Source organism: Pinus tabuliformis, chromosome J (assembly GCF_031772625.1).
Source record: "Pinus tabuliformis cultivar Carrire ecotype Pingquan chromosome J, CPIR1, whole genome shotgun sequence".
In the NCBI taxonomy this organism is placed as follows: domain Eukaryota; kingdom Viridiplantae; phylum Streptophyta; class Pinopsida; order Pinales; family Pinaceae; genus Pinus; species Pinus tabuliformis.
The window spans coordinates 184,528,804-184,554,891 of NC_142295.1; the positions used below are offsets into that span (position 1 = coordinate 184,528,804).

The following is a 26,088-nucleotide window of genomic DNA, read 5'->3' on the forward strand; positions in this document are numbered from 1 at the left end:
GACTAGAAATTGGAAATGGATTTTTAGTCATACTAGAAACAATCATTACCTCATGTAACTCTAGAACTTCCCGTGTTAGCCTGTGGATTAAGATAAAAGCTAACCTAGTGAATGGTGACTTTCCCATCATGACAAAGCTCTAGTATCTACTTTCATGCCAATATCTTGTTCACCTAACTTTAAGAAGGTTGATCTATTTGATGTCTCATGTCTTGAAGCTTCATTGTCAACATATCCTCCAACCCTTGACACTGTATTGGTGGAAAGACTTGGTACAAAGGCAAAGTTTGTGGAAACCTTGGCAGTGAACTCAAAACTTCTCTTGCTGGCATGTGAATTGAGATATAACCCAACGTAGTGAGTGGGTGCTTTCCATCATTAGCAAAAATCTACTTGCATCCTAGCATGTTGTTCCTCTAATTTTAAGAAGGTCGATCTGTTTGATGTCACATGTCTTTAGGATTCATCGTCAACATACCTTGCAATCTCTCAAATTGTGTTGGTGGAAAGGCATAACACCATGGCAAAGGTTGTATCAAGCTTGGTAGTCAACTCAAAACATCTCCTATTGGCATGTGGATTGGGATAGAAATCAACCTAGTGGGTGGGTGCTTTCCATCATCACAAAGGTCTGCCTACATGCTAGTATCTTGATCCACTAACTTGAAGAAGGTCAATCTATTTGATGTCACATGTATTTAAGCTCCACGTTCAAAAAATACCCGTTAACCTTTGAAATTGTGTAGGTGGAAAGGCATGACATGATGGAAAAGGTTGTATCAACCCTGGTAGTAAACTCATCCACACTTGAACTTTCTGCTCTTCTTGCTAGCTATTTCTATTGCTTAACCCTTTTTCTTCTTCTACTCAGGGCATTGAGAAGCATAGTGGCCATGTTTGTTGCACTTGAAGCACATGAACTAGTTAAAATCCTTGTTCCACTGATTGGAGGACTTTGAGTCTATCTTCTTCTTTTTGCCCTTTAGATCTTGTTTTTTTTCCTACTTTCCTCACCTTCTCGATGAGGGCTAGGTCTAGTACTTCCTTGTAATTGGTTGAAACTGTCTATAAACTCATCTCCTCCATGACAAAGGCATCACATAAGATTTCAAATGAAGGTAGCTGTTACCCACTAAAAAGGGTAACTCTCCTAGGAGAAAGCTTTTCTCCTATTTTGGACAGCCAGCTAGTCAACTGCCCTACACCTTAGTTTGATGATGATGACATGCCAACTCCTCCATCATTTGCACCAATCATTACACCTCTCGCCATCTGGCATGCTTTTTGGATGAAGGTGGGCCACCGCTCAACAAGTACTTTGATCATTTTGCAATCGGATGCTTTAAGTTAATGTTTGGGGCATTTAGTATAGATAAAGGGGTGATCTGGATAATTGATCTGTTGAATGGTGTTGTCATTGATGTCAACATCTGTTAATGAATGCTCTTAATATTTGTTTGGATTACATTAGTTGGAAGCTCCAATGGAAGGATGAATTGAAACCCTAACCCTAGCTCTAGGGTCTGGTTGGACAATGATCACACCCTACACTTGTTGAAGGTTTTTGAAGAAGCAGATCACTGAATTTGCCTTGGAGATCCTCACCATTGGATTATACTCGTCAAGTTGATTTCGGTGGTATGTGGCACACCCCGAGAGCCCTCATGATTTTTGAGTTGTGCTAGTTTGAAGAAGAAGGACCCAAGTTGTGGGCAAAAACCCCACAAGGAGATGATGTGGCAATCCTTCATTGGCCAACATACTATTTCATATTTCATGGAGGGTCTCAAAGATTAATTTTTGAATTTACATGTGATGAGGGGTTTTTAATTTCAAATAACTTTAAAAACCTAACTCCTGAAAGATAGGGTCTCATCCTTGGGCTTAATTTTTTTTTTTGTTCTTCTTTAAATTGTAATTAAAAAGGAAGAGGATTTTCCTCCTAAAAGTCTTCAAGTCGGCTCCCCAAATTTATGGCCTCAAAAGGCTATATAAACTTTAAAGCAGCTTCACTCTTCTTTAAGGCTAAAGAAAAATGAACACATATCTTTAGAAATTGATCTCTGAAAATATCCTTTCGGCTATGTGGATTAACGATGGATCAGATTAGAAGGGTAAAGATCAAAGTATCTTAGAATAACTCTTGATTTCTGCGGTTCCTCAAACAGTGAATAAGTGAAGAAACTGGGCACTCAAGAATCCATTAGGATCTGAGATTCCATCTAGTCTTGAAACCCCTTAAACATCTGCGAATTTGTTCTCTGTGTCCATTTTGTCTATCTCTGAATTATAGATTAGCTTTATGCCTGCGGCCAAGGGAAAATTAGATTGAAGAACAACGAAGTGTCTTGTTTATTCGACCTTCCTTCAGAAATGGACCAAATAACATATACGTTGTGCATTTCGGCTTGGTATCTCTATGGGCATCTCCACGTCTCTGTGATGAATCACATCTAAAGCAATGGTCTCGGTCCCATTCCTTTGGGTGTATTTACAGATTCGCATATAAAATTAAAGTCTTGCTGCAAGGGTTACTAAAGGCAAGGTACAATGTAAAGGTATAGAATAATATATAGATATATCTTGTGGAGCAAAATCTCATTATCATCTTATAGTTGTAGGGCTATATATATATCCTGAAGAGGCACATCTTATCCAGGTTTGCAAGTATTTTGTCCTTTGATTCCCAACAATCTAATCTTGAAGATTTGAAGGTATATCTAAAGATCCTGTAGCAGCAGTGATAATAATGAGTGCTTTAAGAAGTCTATAATACGAACCTCTGTATTAACTTATTTCTGCGTCCTTGTTGAATTCATCTCCTTGCGGACTAAGTCAAAACTTGGAAGAAGATTAATTGAAGTGTGCATCTTAGAGTTTGATACGTAGTTGACTCGCTAAAGAAGGTTGCTATTGAAGAATGAGTGGGCTGAGTTATGTTTCATTGAAGAGAAAGTAAGTAATTAAGAATCATAACTATAAGAGCTGTCTTGTTTCAATATTTGTGGCATCAAATTATTAAGTTTGAATGACATATGTCAACACAATTCGAATGGTCCTCACCATAGTTGAAAAGTCAATCAACTTGTTGAATGTTGCTGTGGAGCTGCAATTTTGTCGAATGAATGACAAATTGTTTTATGCATGGAAAATTGTTTTGTTGAACGAATAGAAAATTGTTGGTACACAAAGGTGTAGCACAATTGCCAGAAAATGTACAATTTGTAGAACCACATCTTGAGATGAGCAATCTGTAGAACAATGCCCAAAAAGTGACATTTTGTTTAGCCTACTATATGATTTAATATAACATTATTGATCCAAATTGAGAACCATAAAAAGTACTGAGATGAAAGCTCATAGACAAATCTTGTTGAAGTGGTTGATGACAGTGTTTGCTAGTTGTGACAATGACATTGTAGGGTTGATGGTGGTTTACTTGCATATTGAAGAACTGAGTAGTTAGCGTTCGAGACAACAAAGAAGGCTTGCATGATTTTGTTGCAACAGTTGAGACAATGTAAGGTTGGGCACATAAACAGATTGGTGGCATCTGGGGTTGTGCTCGTGGGCACAAGTCAACAATGTTAACAGTTGCAGTACTATAGGATTGTGACTCTAGAGCAGATATGATGCATTTCATTGTGTTAGTGGATTGGATATACTTTTGCTAGATTTATTGACAGATATATCTCTCTGATGAGCAATGTTGGTTACAGTTGTGAAGCTAGGGTTTCAGCTTTGTGGGCAAAAAGTCAACAGTGTTAACAGTTGCAGTACTACAAGATTGTGACTCTAGAGTAGATACGATGTAGGTCATTGTGTTAGTGGATTGGACATACTTCTGCTAGAGTTATTGGCAAATATATCTGTATGTCGAGCAATGTTGGTTACAGTTATGAAGCTAGGGTTTCAACAACAAAAGTTGAGTACAACATTGGCATTGGCAGCTAGGGTTTGATGTGAGTTGAGCAGTAAGGTTGCAAGGGTTTGGCATTGATATACATACTAAGCAGAAGCAAAAATGATTATATTTCAGTATATTTTGTATTGATTCAAGCACAAGTGGATCCAGTCTGAAAATTGTGAAATGCGGTCTGCTCGCTGATTTGGGTGGCAGGGTGGTGCAAGGTAGGAGAGTGGAGTCTCCTTCAGGTTGGAGCCTGAGAACACTTCAGGGTGGCAGGGTGGTGCTAGGGCAGGTTGTAGCTGGCACAAAGCATTGGAGCGTCCGTGCAGTAACAACTGGTAAACATGGTGTTGGAGCATCTGTCAGGTTGGAGCATGAAGACTAGGGTGTTGGAACGTCCTTTTGGTTGCAACTAGTAAATAGGGCGTAGGAGCGTCCTACAGGTTGGAGCCTGTAAATCAGGGGGTTGGAGCCTCCTTTAGTTGGAGTTGAAAACTTGATGTAAATCTTTTGAAGACAAATATTAAGAAGTGTTCAGTGGTTTTTGTCCCAGAGGGGTTTCCACCTAAAAATCTTTGTGTCTACTGTCTCTATTGTTATGCATTGTTGAATGGTGTTGATGAATGTTTATGTTTATCTGATGCTAATAATAGTTAATGCTCTGTGAAACTAAAAATATACTAATTGATAAGAAGTATTGATTCTCCCCCCTCTTAGTATTTCTAGCATGATTGATCTTGACTGTAAATTTGTTCTCTAACCTTACTTGGGTGGTTAATCTTTAGCCCTAGTCCAATGGGACCTCCCTTAAGTCCTTAGGGTTATAAGAGAGGCACTGCTTGGAAAACTTGGATTGAAGTAAGCATGTTCATTCTTGCTTTCACCATACTTAACACTTTCCATGTCACATTATAAGCATTTTATACCATCTCCATTCTTCGGGTCTAACTTGTCATTGGTTCATTTGGATTTGGCACCCTCTTATCCACATCCTTTAGTAGGTTCAGAAAACATTACCTTGGAGGTTGATGTAGCTAAACGAATGGAAATGCTTAATATGGCCACAATGAAAGAAACAGAAAATCAAAATGCAAAAGATGACCGAGACATAAGTTAGTGTGTGGGCAAAAGCCTAGCATGAGCTCTACCCTCTTCATTAGCCATCACCTGATTCCTGAGCACTTGATGCTCCTCCTCATTAAAAGGAACCCTTGCATGTCCTAACCTTGATGAGTGATAAACTGCCTCATCTTAAGGGGTAAATTAAATGCTATATCATAAAGAGCAAGCTTTGATCCTTGAGTTATGCATCGTAATACAAAGCATTATAAAAAAGAAGTAAAAGACATACCCGAGGGGTGGAAAAGTAGGCCGAGCAGGGTAACTCATGCATCCCCTAGTGCTCCCTCCATTACATCTGTACACTCAGGATGTAGACTCCCATTATTTGGTCCCTTGACCATAGCACTTGGCCATGAAGCCTTCCCCCTCCATTGCCACCCACTTACACTAACACCTATTGATTGAAGATTTAACCTTGGAAATGCCACCTCCCCTTGGGGGTTGGAAGCACCTAATAGGGTTGACTACTTAGCCACCCCTACAAAGGTAGGGAACACCTTTATGGGACTTGGTCTAGTTAGATATTTGAAGGTGATCCCGGTTTGAAGTATTAATATGCCCTTAACACTTAAGTATGGTCCACTTAGATGCATTTATGATCTTGGTCTCTAATGAATGGTTGCTTTCACTTAAGTTTAAGTTGGTTTTCCCAGGTGGTCTAGAACAGTGGAGGCCTAGGGGCACTCTGCTCCACATGATGCCTAGGCCATACATCCTGTTCTAGAGAGCATGATGACTTGCAAGATGCAGTGTTGCACATTTTGAGTAGATTGTTGGACCTTTTAATGACTTTAGCAATTGATATACATCCCAGAGCACCCCCAAGTGCTAGAACGCTAGGTTTCTCTTACCTAGCATGGAGGATTCTTGATGATGTACTAGTAGACCTAACATGCCCCCAAGTTGGCCTTGACACTACTTGATGGGCATGCCATGATCTAGGGCCTAGATGAGGATGGTCATCCTTAGGATGATTGAGGACTTGTTGCACCTGATGGAGCCCTAATGCTAGAGAGAGGAGGCACCACGTTGCTCACTTGACACCCATGGAGATGACGTGTGGCACCCACCACTAGATTTTGGACCCTTGGCGCTGTTTTGATGCATGATTTGGGGATTTTTCTCAAATGGAGGATGACCATGATACTCGGAGACATTTTCAACCTTGACTTTGCCTTGATGGAGCATTTGGAGCCCAAAAAGGGCATGACATCATCACATTTTTAGCCCTACGACTCACACGTATGGGATTATAATGACAAATTATGTTGTAAAAGTTAGTGGGTTGGCGTGTAACCCTAATTTACTTTTTGTCCAGTCAAAATACAACTTGTGAAAGGGCTTCTTAGTTAGAATTTAGGCGAGGTAGGCCTCATATAAATAAGAGGTCACCTCACTCATTCATTCATCATCACTTGTGGAGAACTCAACCTCTCTTAGAGATTTCGGCCTAGCTTGTTGTACTTCGCTGCTTTATGGATATTTGGCTATTGGAAACTAGTACTTGTTGTGAAGAGGTCACAGGATAAAGAAGGCTTATTTCTTGGATATATTTTGAGTACCTTATTATTGATTATCTTTCATGATCATTGCATGTCAGTGTTTCTGTGTTCCATGTCGAAATGCTTGTATTTATATGAACTTGGTTAATTTTGCATGCTTTAATTTTTATCATTGAACTTCCCTAGAGAACCTCCTAGAGAGCTTTTCTCTAGTAAATTTATCTCTGCTTAAAGTGATAGCTAGGGTTAGCAAGTGAAAACCTAGGGTTTTCCCCCTTACTCCCTTCAAGGATTTGATATTTCCGTGGTTAAATTCCCTTAAGACTCCATTTTCCAAGTAGATAGAAGGCACCGACATCCATATTGATGGTCAAAAATCAAAAACTTCAGAATCTTTTCTTTTTCTTCTCTTCCTAGCATTTCAGCTATGAAATTCTTGACCCTTCAAGGCAAGTTGCTAGGGTTAGAGTTTGAGGTCGAATTCAACTAGGGCATGAGTGTTGAGCTGGTTGGAGGTCGTTCTACCTTGCTGAGCCTTAAAACATCAAAATCTAGCAATTTGCATGGTTGGAAGTCCTTCCCTAGGGTTGACGTCATCAACCCTAGGAAATTCTAGGGCTAGAAAAACCCTAATTCAACACTAAGGCTTCAACTTAGGGTCACTTGAAGGTTTGTGGCTCCTTGTTGTTAATCACATCATTAAACAAACCTTTTCTCTTTCCTTGTATGCCTAGTTGTGCTACTTTTGAATCGTACACCAAAGACCCTAGGCTACAAGTCCTTTATAGGCTGCTTTTAAGGTATGTTATTCATTGTCTAGTAGAATTGAGCCTTTCCTTAGCTTGAGTATCTTGGATAAGCCATTCAATTTTCACCTTTGAACCCCTAGGGCCTAGACCAAGAATATCCTTTAGGTCACCTAAACTGGGAAGCCTCATGTGTGGTGAAATTCCACTAAAGAGCAGGAGGTGGATTGCTGAGGTGACAGTGCCATCCACCTCATTGTTGTGTCTTGATCTGGCTTTTGCCTTGTGAGGCATCTCACAAAACCTGCTAGATTATGAAGCAACAATAGCTTCTCATGAGTCCATATACACTATACAAAATAATTCCAAGAAGGATCAGAGCCACGAAAACTGATCTGAACTAACTTATTCTCTTCTACCTAGTCACCAAATGCAGTTATCTAAACTCTCAACTTTGTGATTTTCGTTGGATAGCTAGCTACTGTATCAGCATATTGCTCACGTAGGTAGTGGTTAGTCCGTCCTCGAAAGCATTCTCCTGGAGATGTTCTCACTTTGGTACAAGGTGACTATGCATTTCCCTGGCTGTCTTCTTATCTGCAATGTGAGGGATTTGTGGTAAGTACAGCCTCCTCCTCCACAAGGTACCACTGTTCAACCTCTTTCAATAGATTCTGCCCCCTGCACTTCCATGGAACAAAGTTGGAAGTGCCCTCCAACATATGGCAACCTCAAAGATTATGATTGATCATGATTGCAACTCTCCAATAAACATGAAAACAAATCAACAACAATGAATCAAATCTGCAATTTCTTATAGGTGCAGATCGCCTCTCTTATGCACAAAAAAATAACACTCCAATCCTTGGAGCAACTAGGGCATCACACCTCACAACCCTTCTCAGGTGTGGATCTTCTTCACTTACTAAAGCTCGGGCATCATACTGCTGAAACCCTTCAACAACATCCTCTTATAGATTGCAGTCCTATTCAGAGGGATTCCTAGAAAGTTTCCAGCAAATGTGCTTTGATGCCATGTTGAAATTTTGCAAACCATGGTACGCAGATTCTGCACTTCAAAGAATACCTAAACCCTAGATAGCTAAACTGAAATTCTATCAAAACTGCAACCTATAAATACTAGAATCTACAAATACATTCTGCTGGAAACACTAACATAAAATACCCGAAAAACTGAACTCCAAAATCTGCATTACTGTTTTTATGAAATCTAAAAAACAGTAAATGGTAATGCTATATCTCAAAAACATAAGCTCACTAATCAACCCAGCGGAAGACCCTCTCACTTCTTTATAGAGTAGAAGGAATGTCGTTTGCAATCAATGCAATCCATTCTTGAGGTGCACTTATGGTGGAAGACTAAACCCTAACCATAATCCTAATTCTAGCTTAGGCAAGTGTGCTGTAGGCTTGGATTAGAGAATGCCTAGATTAGAATTCTCAAGGAGTAGCTGACATCCATTCAAGCAACAGGTGGCTCCTATAGATCTGCGCCCTACTTAATTTTTTGACTAATATCAACTGATTTGGTTTTCCTATAACTAAAGGGGAAACTGTTAATAGAAAAAGGGCCACCTCCAATGAACTACAAAAGCAAAATTCTAAATCTGTAAGAACTAATACTGAAACTCCAGTAGTAAAAGAAGAAAATATGCAAGATTGATGCATGCACAATGAAGGCATGCATGTGTCCTCTACTCTCCTACATAACTGCAACTCCTCCACACTCTGCCACCCACAAAGACCAAGACCAAAAACTGCCAGTAATGTACTGCCTGATCTGCATACACTATTGTGCTGTACTGGAGTTATAAAGACCTGAAATATGTGTGCCCCTGCTGGAGATTACTGTCTGAGATAAACAACGTAAAAATCTAACACTTTCGAATTTAATGTGAACTGCATAATCACTCATTAAATACTGTGTGAGTGCAAGATTGATTCTTTTACAGATTGGTATTGAATCAACATAGTTGATTGTGAAAATATATATTAAAAAATGCATAGTGATAAATAGCAACAAGGCTCTGGAAAATGTTTCTTTTAGATTTAAATTCATTGCAAGGTGAATTTTGAACAAGCGTAAGAATGTTAAATGTTTTATCACATTACTGGATAACTTTTTGAGTAGTTGCCAAAGGCAACTTGACCGTGTAATGTTGAATGACTCATTTCATTTTGCCAAATTGATCGTATACTAGCCCATGCATGTTAATCCTTCATTTACTTTCATTATGACAATGTGGTTATGAATTTTCATCTTTTCATTTTTTATGTTTTGTCTTCTGCTTCTCATGTCAAAAATATGCAAATAAACTTTTAAATTAACCTGATCTCAACTTAAAACAGCAAAGAATTAAGAAAAGGCAAAATTTAGTCAAGTAATGAATTAAAATTTATTTCATTAATGAATTAATCTAAGGAACTACAGAAAGTAAACTACTAAATGCCTAGAAATTAATTGGAATGACAAAAGGGAAGTAAAGGGTATTGAGAACACATTATCGTTATAACCAAATAATACATTCCTGGAAGGAAAAGAGCGAACAGAAGGTAAACAAGATTCTGGAGATATAAAGATAATATACACAAATTAGGTTGTGAAGTTTGATTGTTTCACATGCACATATAAAAAAGATAGAAATGAGAAAAGGTAACAGTAAAAAAAATTATTTATGTGGAAACTAATGAATTTACACAGGATTGCTCAAGTCTCTTTTCTTTAAATGAGAAAATAATATTACATATGTAAGACAACTAGTGCCCAGAACAAAGATGATTGGGTAACCCAACTTGAAATGATGTCTCTTTAACCATACGATGTCAGGTGAGACTTCAATATGAGGTTCCAATGGTGACACAGCAGGGAACAATGCAATTCATTTAGGTCCCAGATGGTGGTTGGAGTAAGGGTGAGAAAAATACCACTGCTAATCCTTCAGCTAACTTTCATGCAAGCCAATGAAGCTTCCTCCAATCATCTATTCTGTAGAGTCTTCCTGCACTCCCGATTTCTTCTTAATGCAATTTTGCATTTAAAGAACTTTGGGTGTGTTATTTTCCATTATGCAACAAGATATTTTACGTTATTGAAATAATGTAAAAGTGGTTTAGGGTTCCTAACTTAGATTCTAACTGAACTCTAAGCAAACTGAGGAGCCACTACATTCGAAAGCCTGATAAACCTTAAGAAATAAATCTATGGGTTATCAAACATTCAGAACAGTATTCAAGCATTAATAATTTATTGTCATTTGTGCAAATCATTACAACCTCTACTTTATTATTTACAGAAATATAAACCATCTCCACGGCGAGGTTGTCAGCCATATCCTGCCACTGCTATACTGGTGATGTATATTATCCAGGGGATTCATCTTGAGATTTTACTACTATGCTAAGCCATATTTATGTATTGAGAATTTGAGAAAGATTACCAGATATGAACTTATCCTTGTAAAACACCAGTGGTTGACAGCCCTCTATCCGATTCATCTCTGGTCACATTCACGTTTAGAAAATATTCAAGCATTGATAATTTCTTATCATTTGTGCAAATGATTATTTGCAGAAATAGAAACCATATCCATGGTGAGCCTGTCAGCCATCTCCTGCCACATACTGCGAATGTAGCTATGTCATGGGATTCTTCTCAGAGATTTTATTACTATGCTTGGCCATATGTATGCCTTGAGATAACATCTTGGATATGAACTGATCCTTGTAAAACACCAGTGATTGATAGGCTCAATCCAAATTTTTGCCGGTCATATGCACCTCAAGAGTCAACACGATAACTATTATTTTGAGTGTTGAGAAATCAGGATACTTGTAGATTAGGGTTGATTTCTCTTAACTTGATAACTAGTCGTGAAGGTTTATTGGATTCTTATTACTTATTATGTTCTCTTCATCAAGCAATTACCAGAAAGTACAAAACATGAAGATCACAAAGAGACAAGGAACACAAAAATTAGGCTCCAAGCCAGGGCAAAACCCCACAAGGGGGAAAACCCAAGAAATCTTCTTCTTATAGAATCAGATCAAACTTTCAAAGTGAGATATCCAAGACCCAAGATCAAGGCCAAGACTGCCACAAAGACCCAAGTTAATCCTCCTCCAAGCCATCTCCAACAAGTCAGTCAACAAAAGTCAATGCTGGTCAAATCTCTTAATTCTGGTCAATCCCTGAAATTTCGGCCCTGTAACAGCCTCAGAAAACCTCAGAAAAACTTGCACGTGTGAACAGAATTAGGGCAGAAATCAATTCGTCTTCTCTCTCCTTTGACCACCTCTCTCCTTTGACTTCGCTGGTTTTCTTCTTGTCTTGGCACAAAAATTGATGTGAATGATGAATAAATGAATGAGGCTGAACTGCCTTGTACATGTCCAGGAGGACGAATAGCTGCCTCTTTAGACTGACTTGTCCAGGGAGGACTGACTTGGTCTTGTGGATGACAAATTGATTTTTTGACTCAAGTAAAATAATTTTTCTTTTTCTTACAAGAAGTCCAAATGGGACTTTGACTCAATTACATTTTTTTGACTCATAATGATTTTTCTTTTGACTCAATTGATCCTATAAGCATGAAGAACATGCTTTGACTAGAAATATAATAATAATAATGAATATAATAAATGAATATGGTAAGTACATCAATGATACATTTGAATTACATTATGAAGACCGATACTAGTTACATTTTCAACATTGAGAGCACCATTCAGTCCTTGGATTCTCGTGGTCCTTGTTATATGCTTGTTTCTGCTGCTTTCTTTGAAGTTTTTCTGCGATGTCAACATCATGCACTGTTGTCTCCTTACATTCTTGCAACTCCATATCTTTCTTATACTTAGTTGGGCATGGTGGCAAGACAGATTCAGTGCCCTTGCCTTGTGCTAGAGATAGTGATCTAGAACATAAAGTAAAAGCATGAATGGCATTTCATGAAAGGCCCCCAATAGTGAGGCATTCCTTCATTGTCTACAGTTTGTATTCACCATACTAGATTTCAGAAGCAATTGTATGCCATCAAGTTAAGGGAAATTGGAACCTGCAAAGAACATCTATCAGAATATGTGTGTGTTCTGCACAGAGATTGACACTCTTTCGGTTTGATCTTCATTTTGTTATTTCATATGCACTTGCTATGGGCTGATAATCACCTGCGTCAAATCATATCCAAACAACAATATAGCCATTGAATTTCCATTAGAAATCCACACATGTTGCATGAATCCATCCGGCAATTTAAGATGTTATTTCACAGGACTGAAGATGATCCTAAGTGGTGGGACCTGGGGTAAACATTGAGCAAGCTAAGAGACCTAGGCATAGGATAGAGGACATATAACATGGTGTGACGACTTTGAGTTAGGGTCTTTTAAATCCTTAGGCAGAAGGAATTATTAAATGCCGATTGCAAAGTTTTGCAATCTTTAATTTGATGACTGAAAATGTGGTTGGCAGGTTAATGCCCAATGAGTGTAAGTGATAATTGGTTGCTGCTTATTGCATGCAACTATATCGGTGTCTGACAAGGTCTGCAATGCGAAAAGAGAAAACCATTATTACCCTTTAACAAATAGATGATATGAGAACAATATAAAAATGGAACACAATTGTTTGTAAGAGCTTGCATTTGTAGAGTTGTGCTCAGAAATGTTATGTGCTTGGTTTCTCATGTAAAATTCTGTTGTTTTGATTGGACCTTTCAGGCTAGAGTAGAGGTGAGACAGGGTTCATGGTTCCTCCCATTGCAAGATGTTAATGGAAAACTTGCTGGTGTGCTCAGTAATCCACCATATATCCCGGAGGATCAAATTCCTGGGTTACAAGCAGAGGTTGGTAAACATGAGCCGAGGTTGGCTCTAAATGGAGGCCGAGAAGGTATTGAAGATCTTCTACACCTATGCAGAGGGTGCATCTCTGCACTACGTTCTGGTGGATTTCTTGGCTTTGAGGTACTCTTTGAATTCTTGAGTACTCTCTTGCTTTTTATTTATCTTCAAAATCAACATATATAATGACTTCTTGTCTTGTGCAGACAAATGGGGGAAGGCAGGCAGAGGCACTTGCAGATTGGTTGCTCTGTAAGTCAGACAGTAGCTTTCGGGATGTGCAAATTATAGCAGACTATGCTGGCATACCTCGTTTTGTGACTGCCTTTCGACGCTGAGCCATTGGAATGGTCAAATGTTGCTACTTTTATTTAACATACTGGTTAGAAGTTTCTTATCCATCTATGCTGATGCTGATATGAATCTACATTGATTTGAAAACCAACAATACTTTTATACCAAGAACATGAGTTAATTTTTTATTATTTGGGGTTATAATATGATGGTAAACATGTCTATATATGGGATGCTATGTCGAAGAAGCCTTCAGGATGGAGTTCCTTCAACCTTGCTTGAATAGATTACCATTTGATTAAATTTTTGGAATAACTGTACTGTTTTGCATTTGTCTGGGACTTTAACTAACTTCATGATTAGTGGCCTCTTAAGTAACCGGATTCGTCCTCCCCCCCACGTTCCCTGAACCCCACGTGTTGGACACAATTCTTGAGATACATGTCCCTGATTTGTGGGTTGAGCGTGTCTGAACATGTGGGATTTGCTGGGCCCATGAATCTGATTCGCCGAGCAGCATGTCACAATTTCGGGACATGTGCCCCTCTAGAAATGCGTGCCGAAGCTCCTTAAAAACCTGATTTGGGCCGCTTTCTCTTCATTGTTGTGTCTCTCTTGTTGTGCATTTTGCTTCCATTTTTTTCCCTCTTTTGCTACAACAATTTTCCTATCCATTTTGTTTACATGCTAGTGCATTTTTTCTTTATTTTTTTACAGCATTCATGGCTCAATCAAGGGCAGCAGGGAAGGGGCAAAAGAAGGGGAAGAATGTCCCCATTGGTAATGCCCCCCTATTCCAGTTTCATCAGGGTCTGCCAGTGCTCCCTCTGTTGGAAGTGGGGCTGCAACAACAACTTCAAATGTTGAGGGAAGAATAAATTTAGAAAGACAACAGGCTCAAGAAAGTAAATATCCCTTGTGGAAGTATGTCACAAGAGATCAAGGGCTAGGCAACAAGTTAAAGGGAGGAGGCAATGTTCTTTGGACATGCAACTATTGCAACAGTCAATTCCAGAGCATTTATTTCCATGTGAAAGCACATTTGTTGGGCTCTCCAGGTTGTGGAATTGGAGCATGTGCAAATGTGTCTAGAGCTAAGAGGAAAGAAATGGAAAAAGAGGCTAATGCTGGTGTGGCAAGAGTGGTTGCATCATCTAAAAAAAAAAAAAATGAGGATACCCTTCCATTCTTGAGGAAAATCAACAACAAAATTTCCATTTGAGAGTTTTGGTGGGGGTGTAGGTCAAACAACAAAAATAGAGGTAGTGGCACATGGTTCAATGGACAAGATATTTCAGCAAGACAAACGGGAAGAGCTTGATATCACCATTGCTTTCTTTTTCTATTTGGACTTCATGTCATTTAATGTTGCACGATCACCTTTATTTTTTGAGATGTGCCGATCTCTAACTGAAGGGGCTCCATTGGAGTACGTGCCTCCTGGGTCAGAGAGGCTTAGAACCACATTGTTGACTAAGGCAAAGAAAGAGGTGGATAAAATGCTTGAGCCTATTAAATCAACATGGCCAACATCTGGGGTTAGTATTGTTTCTGATGGATGGACAGATCCAACATGCCACCCACTCATCAACTTCATGGTGTCTTCCTTGAATGGACCAGTTTTCTTGAAATCAGTGGATGCACTTAGAAAATACAAGGATGCACAATATATGGGTGAGTTGTTCATTAAAGTTATTGGAGATGTAGGTGTCGATTCTTCTGTGCAAATCATTATAGACAAATGCACCTATTTGAAATGTTGTTGGCATGATTGTGGAAGCTAAATATCCAAAAGTATTTTGGACACCTTACATTGCCCATTTCTTGAATTTAGCACTTAAAACTATTGCTTCTGATGTGCCTTGGATTGGAAGTGTTATTGAGGATGCACAACATATCCACAACTTTGTACAAAATCATACCAATGCCCTCACAATCTACACAGAGTACACGCATCTATCATTGTAGAAGATTGCAGATACACGGTTTACCTTTGCATTCATCATGCTGAAGAGGTTGAGGGAGGTCAAGATCGCTCTTGGGGCCATGGTTATTTCAAAGTTTTGGTCTTTTTGGAGAAAAACAGATCAAGTATCCTAAAAAAGAGTGAAGGACACAATGTTAGATGATGCTTGGTGGGAGAGGGTAGATCTCACTATTAAGATCATGGACCCTATCATTGCTTTGCTACGATTTGCAGATACAAACCAACCCATCTTAGGAGAGGTTTATGAGGGATGAGATTCCATGATTGAGTCTGTGAGGACTGTTATCCACCACCAATGGGTGACACCCATAAGAGAATTTTTTTTCCTAGATGGTCCTCAACTAGCACCCAACAGCCCCTTGTAGCCACTAGATAGCTTGATGTGCCACCATCTTCACCACTTGAGCCAGTGATTATGCTCCCTCGCCCATCTGTTATGATCATATGTTTGAAGGTGGGTCATCCAACCTCGAAGGTATGCCTTTCATTATGTAGTTGGGTATATTTGCTTACTCATCATGGACACTTTTGGGCATGGATTAGTGGGGGGATTTAGCGGAAAGAATGGGCTTGGTTTGTACTTTTGTCCCCTTGTCTAACTTGGTGGTTAGCCTTGTATCCTAGTCCCGTGGGATCTCCTTTATTGGCCACGAGCTTTAGGAGGGGCAATACTTGGGCAATCCTGATTTTGGTTGCGTGGTCCCGCTTCCCGACACCACATATATCCCATTTGGGTCCACAAGGAGTTAGCCTCACCCTCCCCTTGTCCAGACTTTGGGTTAAGCCTGGAATGATGTCTCGGAGGTTGATGCAGCTAAAAAGAAAGATAAAAGCATAATTTGGCCACTCTCAATAGGAAATGTACCACAAAATGCAAAAGATGGTTGGAACATACAAATTTAGCACGTGGGCAAAAGACAACATGAGCTCTACCCCCTATCATTATGGCCATCACCCTGGTTCTTAGGGCCCCTTATATTGCCCCCCTGCATCATTAAGGAACCCATAATTATCCCGACTCCCGATCCCTGGTGGGCGATGAACTGTCCGACTTAAAGGGGGTATTCATTGCTATATCTTACACATCATGCTCTCATTCCTCAGAGCTCCAAGCAATTATAAAGGAAAAAACAATAAAAGGCCAAAAAGCATATGAAGAAGGGTAGGAAAACAAATGCCAGGGTAACTCATGTACCACGATTGCTCCCTCCTACATCTATATACCCAAGTGTGGGATTCCCTTATCATAGCTACCCTTGTACTATGGCATGTGGCTTGGAGCATTCCCCTGATGCTTCCATTCCATTCCATCATCATGTCACATGACACTTGCCACTTGAGGGATGTACCATGGACCTGTCACTCCCTTAGAGGTTGAAACCACCTAATAGGGTCCTTGATTAACCTCCTTATTGAACTTGGAGACACTTGTACGTTTTAAAGCTCATTATGCAAGGGCATTCCACTATGAAGTGTCCACTTGGTTCCATGGTTTGTTAGCTCTTTTACTCAATTGCATTAATGATTTGTTGTACTAGGAGGTGAGGAGGTGCATTGGATCTTATACAAGATTGCGGGTGGGTCTTCATCTTGGGGTTTGGTCTCCCTATACGGGGTCCAAGCCCTCTAGAGGGTCATGGCATTTGTAAGGTGAGCATTGAGAGACATGGGCCTCCACCATTACAGAGAGAAGATAGCAACATCATGGGATCTTTCAGCTCCACTCATTGCTCGCTTGTGTTTCATTTATTTGATGATGATGATGCACTTGGACCCCCTTGCCTAGCTGGCTACACGCTTGCACCACACATTTGGCAGTTGTTCCAAAGCCTAGATGGGTTGTGTCTCACCATGGGAGACAAAGGGAGGGCTTGCATCATTGCTCCAACCCTTATAGATGAGATACAAGCTTTCTTGATCCATTTGGAAACCCATGAGGATGTTTTTGTGCCCCCACAACCGCTTGGGAGCATCACAGGTCATTTGCTTGGAGATCAAGGGGCTACCCCCTTTATCATTATGTTTGGAGCCCGTTGCACCCATTTTTTCAAAATTCCAAGGAAGCAGTATCTGAGGACTTCAAAGAATTTTTTTCAAAGTCAGAATCATCAACCAATTGTCTGTTCTGTCATTGTAAACCCATTCTGCAAAATTATAATGTAAATGATGCTAGTAGGACCATGTATTTATGTAACAACCTAGGTAAGCCTATTATTTTGGCGACGAATTGTTAAAATTGGCAACTAGGGCCCAACTCCATGTGGGTCATCTTATTTATGGCAGCTGGTATTTTTATTGGATCCCTCTCATCGAGAGGTGTAGGATTGATCTAAAGATCATCTGATTCCATCAAGTATTCATGGAGTTATGAATTTATTTGTGTTATAAGACAAATTGTCAAGTCGACCAACAACTTGTGTAGGCTCAGAAGCCCAATAGTCATGTCTATTCATCATCTACATTTTATTATAAATAGGAGAGGACTTGAAGTCATTTTAGACACACACTCTTCATGTGATCTCCTCCTCTCCACGTCTTGGGTTTTTGGTGAAGGAGAGAGACACTAAGAGTACGTTGGGCGAAGTAGATGATGCCCTAGCCACAATAGCTGATGCCCTAGCCGCAGGCTTATGAGGAAATCTAAACGCTGTCAATGGAGACAACTAAAACGTAGTCAATGGAGACACCTTATACCAGTCAATGAAGACATCTAAACACAACAAGGAGACTTGTTCACGTAGAGAAAGAATCTCGCATTTTCTTCTGAAATCTCGCATGAAGGAGTAGAGCTGCAGTAAGGATTTGACTGCACCTCGTTTGGGTTTTAGGTGCAGTCATGATCCCGGATAAATGGAGCAGAAATGACCTCGTGTGAGGACGTAGCAGTGAGTTGAAGTTTGGGCTAGATACAGTCTCGGCATCTGATCTCGCATGACAAGGATCAATCTATCTCGGTGGTATCCCTGTGGCAGTTTAGATGCAATGAACAACAGTAACTCAGATTACCTAAAGCAGATCTACTCTTTTGCACATTGTCTTGGCTTAATGAGGATTATGTGGGTGTCATCTCAGTCTCACATATGTATATGTTACTGTCTCAGCATAACCACAATGATGAAGGAGGTTTCAGTATTGATCAAGAGCTTCTCGGCATACCTGTAAAAGGAGACATACAGTGTCATAGTTATCACAGTATTCAGATCTTGTATTCTTGATATGAATAAGTATCTCAGAGGCAGTCAAGATGATAAGGATCATAAGTAGTATGATCATTACATTCTGAACATGATGAAAGAAGCAATGATCACCAAGTCAAGGAGAGTCAACTTTGGCCAAGATCAATGTCTAGGATCATGATCTCATAATGATCTCATCCTACAGTAATGTGCAGTCGTGATCTTCATAGGTGCAGAGATCATCTCAGTAATAATCTCAAGGAGAAGTCATGGTGCAGCAATGATGCTCTTAAGAACCTTACATAATGAAGTTCTTGATGCAGTAGTGATGATCTCGGAGGTGCAACAAGGATGATGATCCCAACAACATGACGATGAATGAGACAGCATGATGAAGAATGATGCAGCATGATGGGCATATTAGTAAGGAGCAGCATGATGGGCATATTAGTAAGGAGCAGCATGATGATGGGAGCAGATGGGAACAACTCAGTGACTAGGTGCAGCACAGTGACGGGTGGCAACATGAGTACAAGCTGCAACACTATGTTAGGTGAAGCCGTCACCTCGGAGAATCAGTTGAAGCGGAATGTCTTCAACTGATCTCATGTATCATCATTATAGGAGATGATCAATGCTCATATCTAGATAAGTCAAAGTTTTGACTTCTGTTGTAAATGTACTATCTCTCTATCTCTGCTGAACTTTGAAGAACATAAAAGAAGAATTCATCAAGGGTTCCCCACATTGGGGTTTGTCCTTGGCTAGCGCCACATCTTGTGTCCTCTTGTCTTGGCTTGTCTTCGGCGATTTATGTTTATGTTCTATCTGCAGTTTACTTTAATGCTGATGTGATTGCTAATCTGGAAAAGATATGGAGCTAACTAAGAAAATTGAAATAAATTGCTCTAAGCATAGAACATACCTAAAATTAACACGAATTTCATCCTAGGAGGTTTTTCGTCTCACTAATTATCTGTGTTTTTAAACACGGATGATCGACAAAGTTTTTCCCTCCAACCTCACCCCAAAGCTAGGGTTGAATTTATCGTCGAAGTCTTACGTGAGTCTTAGTGTTTTAGTTGAGTCTTTTGTAAAAGTGATTTGGGAATAATTTAAGCTATTTGACTAAATTATTTTATTACAGATCACTTGGTCTACTAGATCATATTGTGTCGCAGAATTGGGTAATTATTTGAGGGTCTATAATGAACGGGTGTTCCCCCTTTGAAGGTTGATTTTGTAAAATGTTATGTAAAAAATATTTTAGTGCATGGTCCCTCATACTTGGACACAATGGCTAAAATATTAGAAGGTGGAAAAATAATAAATTCCTTAAAAAGTCAATTAATTAATTTTTCTGGAAAAAATAAAATAAAATCTTAAGCCAGAAAAATAATTAATTAGAGTAAAAAAATAAAATGTTAGAAAAATTAAATTTTCCAAGTGAAAAATTCGTGGGTCTAAAAAAAAATATTTTCTGGAGGCCCCCACCAAGGGAATATTGCAAATTTCAAGAAAATTTGGACCTTGATGGTTAAGTCAAAGTCAATTTTTCGAGGAAATTAGCTCAAAAGAGTTATTGATCAAGATTTATCAATAGTTGAGATTACTTTGACAGGGTTCAAGCCAACTAGCCATTATTTTCCACTTGGAGGATTTTCTCTATAAATAGAAGGCATTTTGCTTCTATCTCTCATCTTTGGATGAACTGGGTCTGATGTAATTTGTAAATGCTGGTACAAAGCCACTATTTTGCTGGGAACGATTTTGATCATCATAATAAAAGACTTTGGGGTGCAGTTCATGGTGTCTTTGTCTCATTGATTTGTGGTACGTGTTGGGTATGTGCATTCCTATATTGTGCTTCAGATAATAATTAATCGTTATTTCATTGTAGATGGTAGGAACATTTTATTGGTAAGTTTTGGGCTTATCTTAGGTGATCTGATTCATTGTGTGTTCTAACAGTTTCTGCTTAAGAAAATATATAGAGTTTGTAGGTTCCCTGACCCTTGGGCTCCAAGTTCACAGATTGTGGGCACAGATTGACCATGTTTGGATCCTGAATATTTTATATGGTTTTCTAACTTCGCTAAGGCCGTGGTTGAGCATTTATTTTTTGAAATACATCTAGCCATCATCAAAATTTATTTAAAAAATTATTCCTCAAAAATATTTAAAGCATTGTACGCTTGTATATTTTGTAAATATATTTGTATAATAAATTTTTGTAGATAAATTTATTTTCTAACCCTTGTTTGTCGCTGGGGTTTTGGAAGTTTTTGAATTTTTTGTATATATTGGGGTTTTGGGCACTTGTAAATTCATTTGTGCAGGTGATTCTGGAGTATAGCTAGATCTAGGCCCTTGAGGGTAAGATCTAGTTTTCAAAAATTTTGCAGGGTCAACAACTGAAGAAATTTGCAGTGAAATTGAAGATCTAAAGCAAATCATTTTTTCTGGGGAGGGTTTTGAAATTTTCAGGCCTCTTGGGCCCAACATCCTCCATTCTCCTAGCCGTCCAGCCTCCAAGGTCCTAGCGTCAACTTTTTTGGCCTCCAAGGCCTAGTCGTAGGCCCCTAGAGGCCTCAACCTGCCTTTATCCCCCTTACCGTGGTGTTTTTAAAATTTAAGGCCTTTTAGGCCTGGCCGTAAGCCTCTAAGGCTTCGGCCTCCCCTCCTGCACCTAGATGACAGCCTTTAAGGCTTGCCATGGGTTTGTTTAGGCCTCCAAGGCCTGGCTGCAGGCCTTTCCAGACCTCTTCACTGCCTCAACCTCCCTCTTCCTCCTCCTCGGCCCTTCCTATACCCTCCGTCTCCTCATCTAAGCCCTCTGCTGCCTCCTTTAGGCCTACCGCTGCCCTAATTAGGCCTCAACCTTCTCTCCTCCCCTCTTTATCCTCCTCTCTTGGCCTTTCTGCACCTACGTCCTTCCCTCCAGCATTCCTTGACTCAACTCTAGCCCGCTAGGGCCTAGCGTTGCCCTATCTTGGCCTTCATTTGCCCTTTTTCTATCTTTGGTTGGTCTTTCGATTTTTTGGGACTGAATATTGGTGGGTTTTGCAGAGAAATTGGCTCAATCTTTGGGAGTTTGCAGGTGTTCCAGCTTTGGGCAAGTTTGACAAGTTTCTTCTAGGCATAAAGGCCAAGGGGGTTTGATCTCTAAACCCTATTTTTCCTCACTGTTTGCTACAGCTATCTGAATACGCACATAAGTGGCATAAAAATCATATCTAAGATATCTAACATATTGTCAAATCATTTAAGCAACTTGGGCATTAATCTCTTGGCATAGATCTAATTGTTTAATGATTGTTATCTCTGCATAAATAGAAGTAATCAGATCTGATATAACTCTGAAACATACATCATAAGAAGGTTGGTTAGCTTATATTTTCATTTGACAAGTCATTGGGTGTCTCATTGCCCATATTTGGTTCATATGTGCTTGTCATTTTGGAGCAAAAGTGATTTTATTTACTGCTGTCCTAAATCTATCTAACATTGGACTACAAGTTACATAAGTGGTTTTCGTTGTTTCATGCTCTAATAAGTTCATTGTGGAGAAGATTTATTTCATTGTGCTATTGTGAAGAGGATTATTGGCAGGGATAAGAGCACTAACTAACTTGTTTGTTGTGAGTTGCCTAAAGTTTCAAGTTTTGCACATAAAATCACTCTCTAAAAGCACTTGACACGCTTGATATCATAATCCAATAATTTTGTTACGCTATCACTCAAGAATTAATCTACGGTTCTAAGATGTTGGTTCATTAAACATCTAAGTGAAGATTGGCATTAAGAAAATATTGTTGAATGGTTTCTATTGCCCTAACATTTTGTCACTTCGAAATCTAATTTGCTAATTAAGGTTGAATCATTGCTTAGTAAGTGCTCCAATTATTTATGGTTCATGGTTCATTTGTCACTTATTTGTGGATAATAATAAACCATTCTGAAGAATATTTCTTGCACTTAAGCACTTGTCTTGGTTCCTTGGTACATTGATAATCTTGTTCTCTATCTTGAGTAATTAACATCTTGTGTTGGCTAATTGGATTAATGTCGGATTTATAGATCATATTTCAAGTGGGTATCTCCTGTGAAGTATCATTGTGAAGAGCATCTATTTCATTCTTGAGCAATTGTATCTTTGGATATCTCTTGTTTCTTGTTGGCACTTGTAAAATTGGCATTTTGTCTTGTTTAAGATTGTCTTTTAATTCCTTAATAAGTACTTGTTGTCATAATTCAAGATCAAATCTTGATTAAGTACTTAAATTATCAAACATTCTTAGTTCAAGAACCACTCAATCCATCTTGCATTGCATTCTAAGTCTAGTTGCATTAATAATTTACCTCCAAGCATAAGCTTGGTTGATAGATATTTAGGGCCACCCTTTCTCAATTTAGTTTGAGGAACTTAGACCCTATTTACTGGTTAACATGATGACTTTGTACTCGTCAGAGCCACAGTCTCTGTAGTGCCGGAGGCATTGGGTGGTTGGAACACAGGGGGAGGTATCGTTAGTTAAGCCTTTGCTTTCTTCCCATTGGCTTCCATCCCACAACCTACTCTAGTGACTAGTTCCAAAATAGTTAAGAGGAAGGTTACACCTAGAATATGTATCTAATTTAAAATCAACCAAGACTTTGCATTTCACCTAGGTCTTAGGATTTGCATAGCATATAGGATAGTGGAGCATTCAGGCAGTGATTGTCCATTGGTTACTTGGCATTTATTTGAAAATAAGCAAGAAGTTGACTCCATAAGGCACTGGTCTCACAATTCAATTTAATATAACCTTTAAATCTTGCTAAAATTAACCAAGTAGCTAGGCCACTCAATCATGTCTCCCAGACTTATTGGTTGCCAACTTGTCATTAACCTTCACATTTCCATAGGGACTACCCCCCATAGCCAATTGTTGGGAGACAACTAGAACGGAGAGGTTGGGGATCAGAGTGACAATCCCCGATTTGATTCGTTGTCACAGTGCCTATACAATCTGAGCGACAACAGATCCCATTCACTCATCTTGGCACATATTAGACTCCACTAGGCCTTTCAATGGCCCTTCGACCTATTGCATCTATCATTTTTGCCCTTTTGAGAGGCTTATTTTCATGTCATGGAGCTATCTTGGTGGGCTTGTCACCAAAAAGTGTTATTTTGTACATTATTTTATTATTAGGGGCATCATTAGGCCTAATTAGGCAAATTGAACCCTTAGAGGATCATATATATTGATGTGATAATCACATTTCATTTGATCATCATCACTTGGATTTGTATCTCTCTCTCTTGAGAATTTCGCTATAGCTTTTGGAGGACGAATTGCAGAATCATTGATGCTTTTTGATATTTGGAAATCTTTTCTTGGTCTTGGAGCTTCGATTTTGTCTCTCTTTGATGGTCGGATATACTCGCTATACTTGTAAGTGCTATTTGCATGCTTATCTTTATCTTTAATGTACATGGTTAATGTATGAAAATTTTCGCTCATCAAATTTGAGATGCTGCCCTAATTGAAATGCAAAATCATGAAGGATTTGTGAGGGATTGCATATGTTACATGTTTATTGTATGTTGAATGAATGTTCCTAGGGGTAAATTATCTCCATAATTACCTTAATAAGCCATCAAATTCTGCAACTAGGAGTATAAAATCCTTTAGTAATTTAGTAGTTGCCTCCAGGCCATGTGAAATTGCTAAAGGACTCCTTGATTGGGTAAAAGAACTCCAAAAATTGAAAGCACATTGACTCCATTCTCCTAATAGGCTAAGGCATTGATCTCATCCTTGGTGATCACCTTAATGAATATTTGTCTTCACCTTTCCTTCTTCCTTCTAAGCCCTAACCCTAGTGGTCTCCTAGCGCATTAAGCGAAATCCTTTGTAGCCATCCATTTTGAGTGAAACTTGACCTACAATTGCGCTAGTGTTTCCTTGAGGCCCTCTTAAATTTTGAAGTATTTCCGATAGCTAGTTTTGGAAATATCTCAAGCCCTGGCTCCAATTTCGTTTATGTCCCTAGGTTTTCCTTGGTTAGTGGCTTCATCAAGGATCATTGTATTGAAAAATCATGTCAAATCTAATTTCTTTGGTCCTTCTCTCCTCCCTTACTTGGGTCAAGACTTTTTGTTTCAAGTTTCACCCGAAACCCTTGACCTTGTTCGGGTCCCGTTACTGTTCAAACTAGCAGGGGGGTCCTAGAGGGGGACTTGCTAGGTCAAGAGAAACAATGAAGCTAAAGCCCATTGTCACCACACTTAAAGCTTCCTACTCTTTGCAAACTTTCATCAATGGGAGGAGACTCGATATATAGAGAATCACTTATAAAGGATAGATCAACTAATATGGGTGTGAAGTGATTTCGGGGACCCTTTCCTAGGGGAGGCTTAAGAATGGGACTTGCTTGCTTCTTAAGCAAGGTACATAGTTTTCTAGGATAAGGGGCTGAGGATTTAATGGCTAGGTTCAAGGAGTGTGAATTGCAAAGGTGCTTCCAAAACCCTAAAATCCTTGTTGAACTTGGTTTCTAGAGTGGTTTTTGAAGAATTGACTTTCCAAAGGTATGGGACCACACGGGACCAAGTGGACACAGATTAGGTCAAGAGGAAGGAGTCTAGCAACCAATGATAGATTTGACCTAAACAAGGAGGAAAAGGGGATCAAAGAAATGTTTTTTACTTAAAGATGCAAAATGATCCCTATTAGGGAATCTTAGGGAAAAAAACCAATCTCGAGGCTAGGGCTTGGGATATCTCACAACCCCATTGTCGAAATTTCCTCAAATTTAGAGGAGCCCTAAGAGACACACTCGTGCAGTAGAGGCCAAGAGATCAAATTTTTATTATGGGTGGTGTGTCAGGAAAATGATGCCCTAGGAGCCCTAATGTAGCTAGACCTAGAATAAAGAAGGACAGGTGAAGAAAAATGTTTCTTTGAGTGATCACCTTATGGTAGACCAGTGCCTAATCCTTTGGGGAGATTGGAGTCATGAAGAATATGAAGATAAACTTCGTTTCTAGGTCAAGGAGGCCTTAAGATCAACTTCGCTTGTCATTAGGGCAAAAGAGAGTGACCTTGCAAGCTTTTATAGTTCATTTTGCAAGGTGAAGTGACTTATCATGATAAATTCAACCAATGTTGCACGACTCGTACTCGTATAAGACTCGTCACGGCATTGACTCGTTGACTCGTATAAGACTCAGGAACGACCCTTATAAGACTCGTATAAGACTCATCAAAATACAAAAAAACTTAAAATATGGTAAATTTTAAGCACAAAAAAGAAACTAATGACAATTCCAATCCTTATAAGTTATAAAAACCACAATATATGCAATAATTCATAACATCATCTCATATCTATAAAAGTACAACATAACATATTTGATTTTTGTAAGCAAAACATTTAGATACTGAATAAGAAAAGGACTCATGATTCCATAATTAAAATAAAAAATGTCAGCAAGTTC

At 39.1% G+C, this 26,088-nt stretch overlaps 1 protein-coding gene across 1 annotated transcript in view; it reads left to right on the plus strand.

Annotated features, from left to right (window-relative positions):
* Window positions 1–26,088, plus strand: part of LOC149226294 (RNA methyltransferase family protein) — a 125,773-nt gene that overhangs the window by 37,747 nt on the left and 61,938 nt on the right. The window contains exons 2-3 of the mRNA XM_089377461.1: window positions 13,020–13,265; window positions 13,349–13,524. Coding sequence (XP_089233587.1) covers window positions 13,020–13,265; window positions 13,349–13,480 — 378 coding nt within the window. The 3' untranslated portion in view covers window positions 13,481–13,524. The remainder of the gene's footprint in view (window positions 1–13,019; window positions 13,266–13,348; window positions 13,525–26,088) is intronic.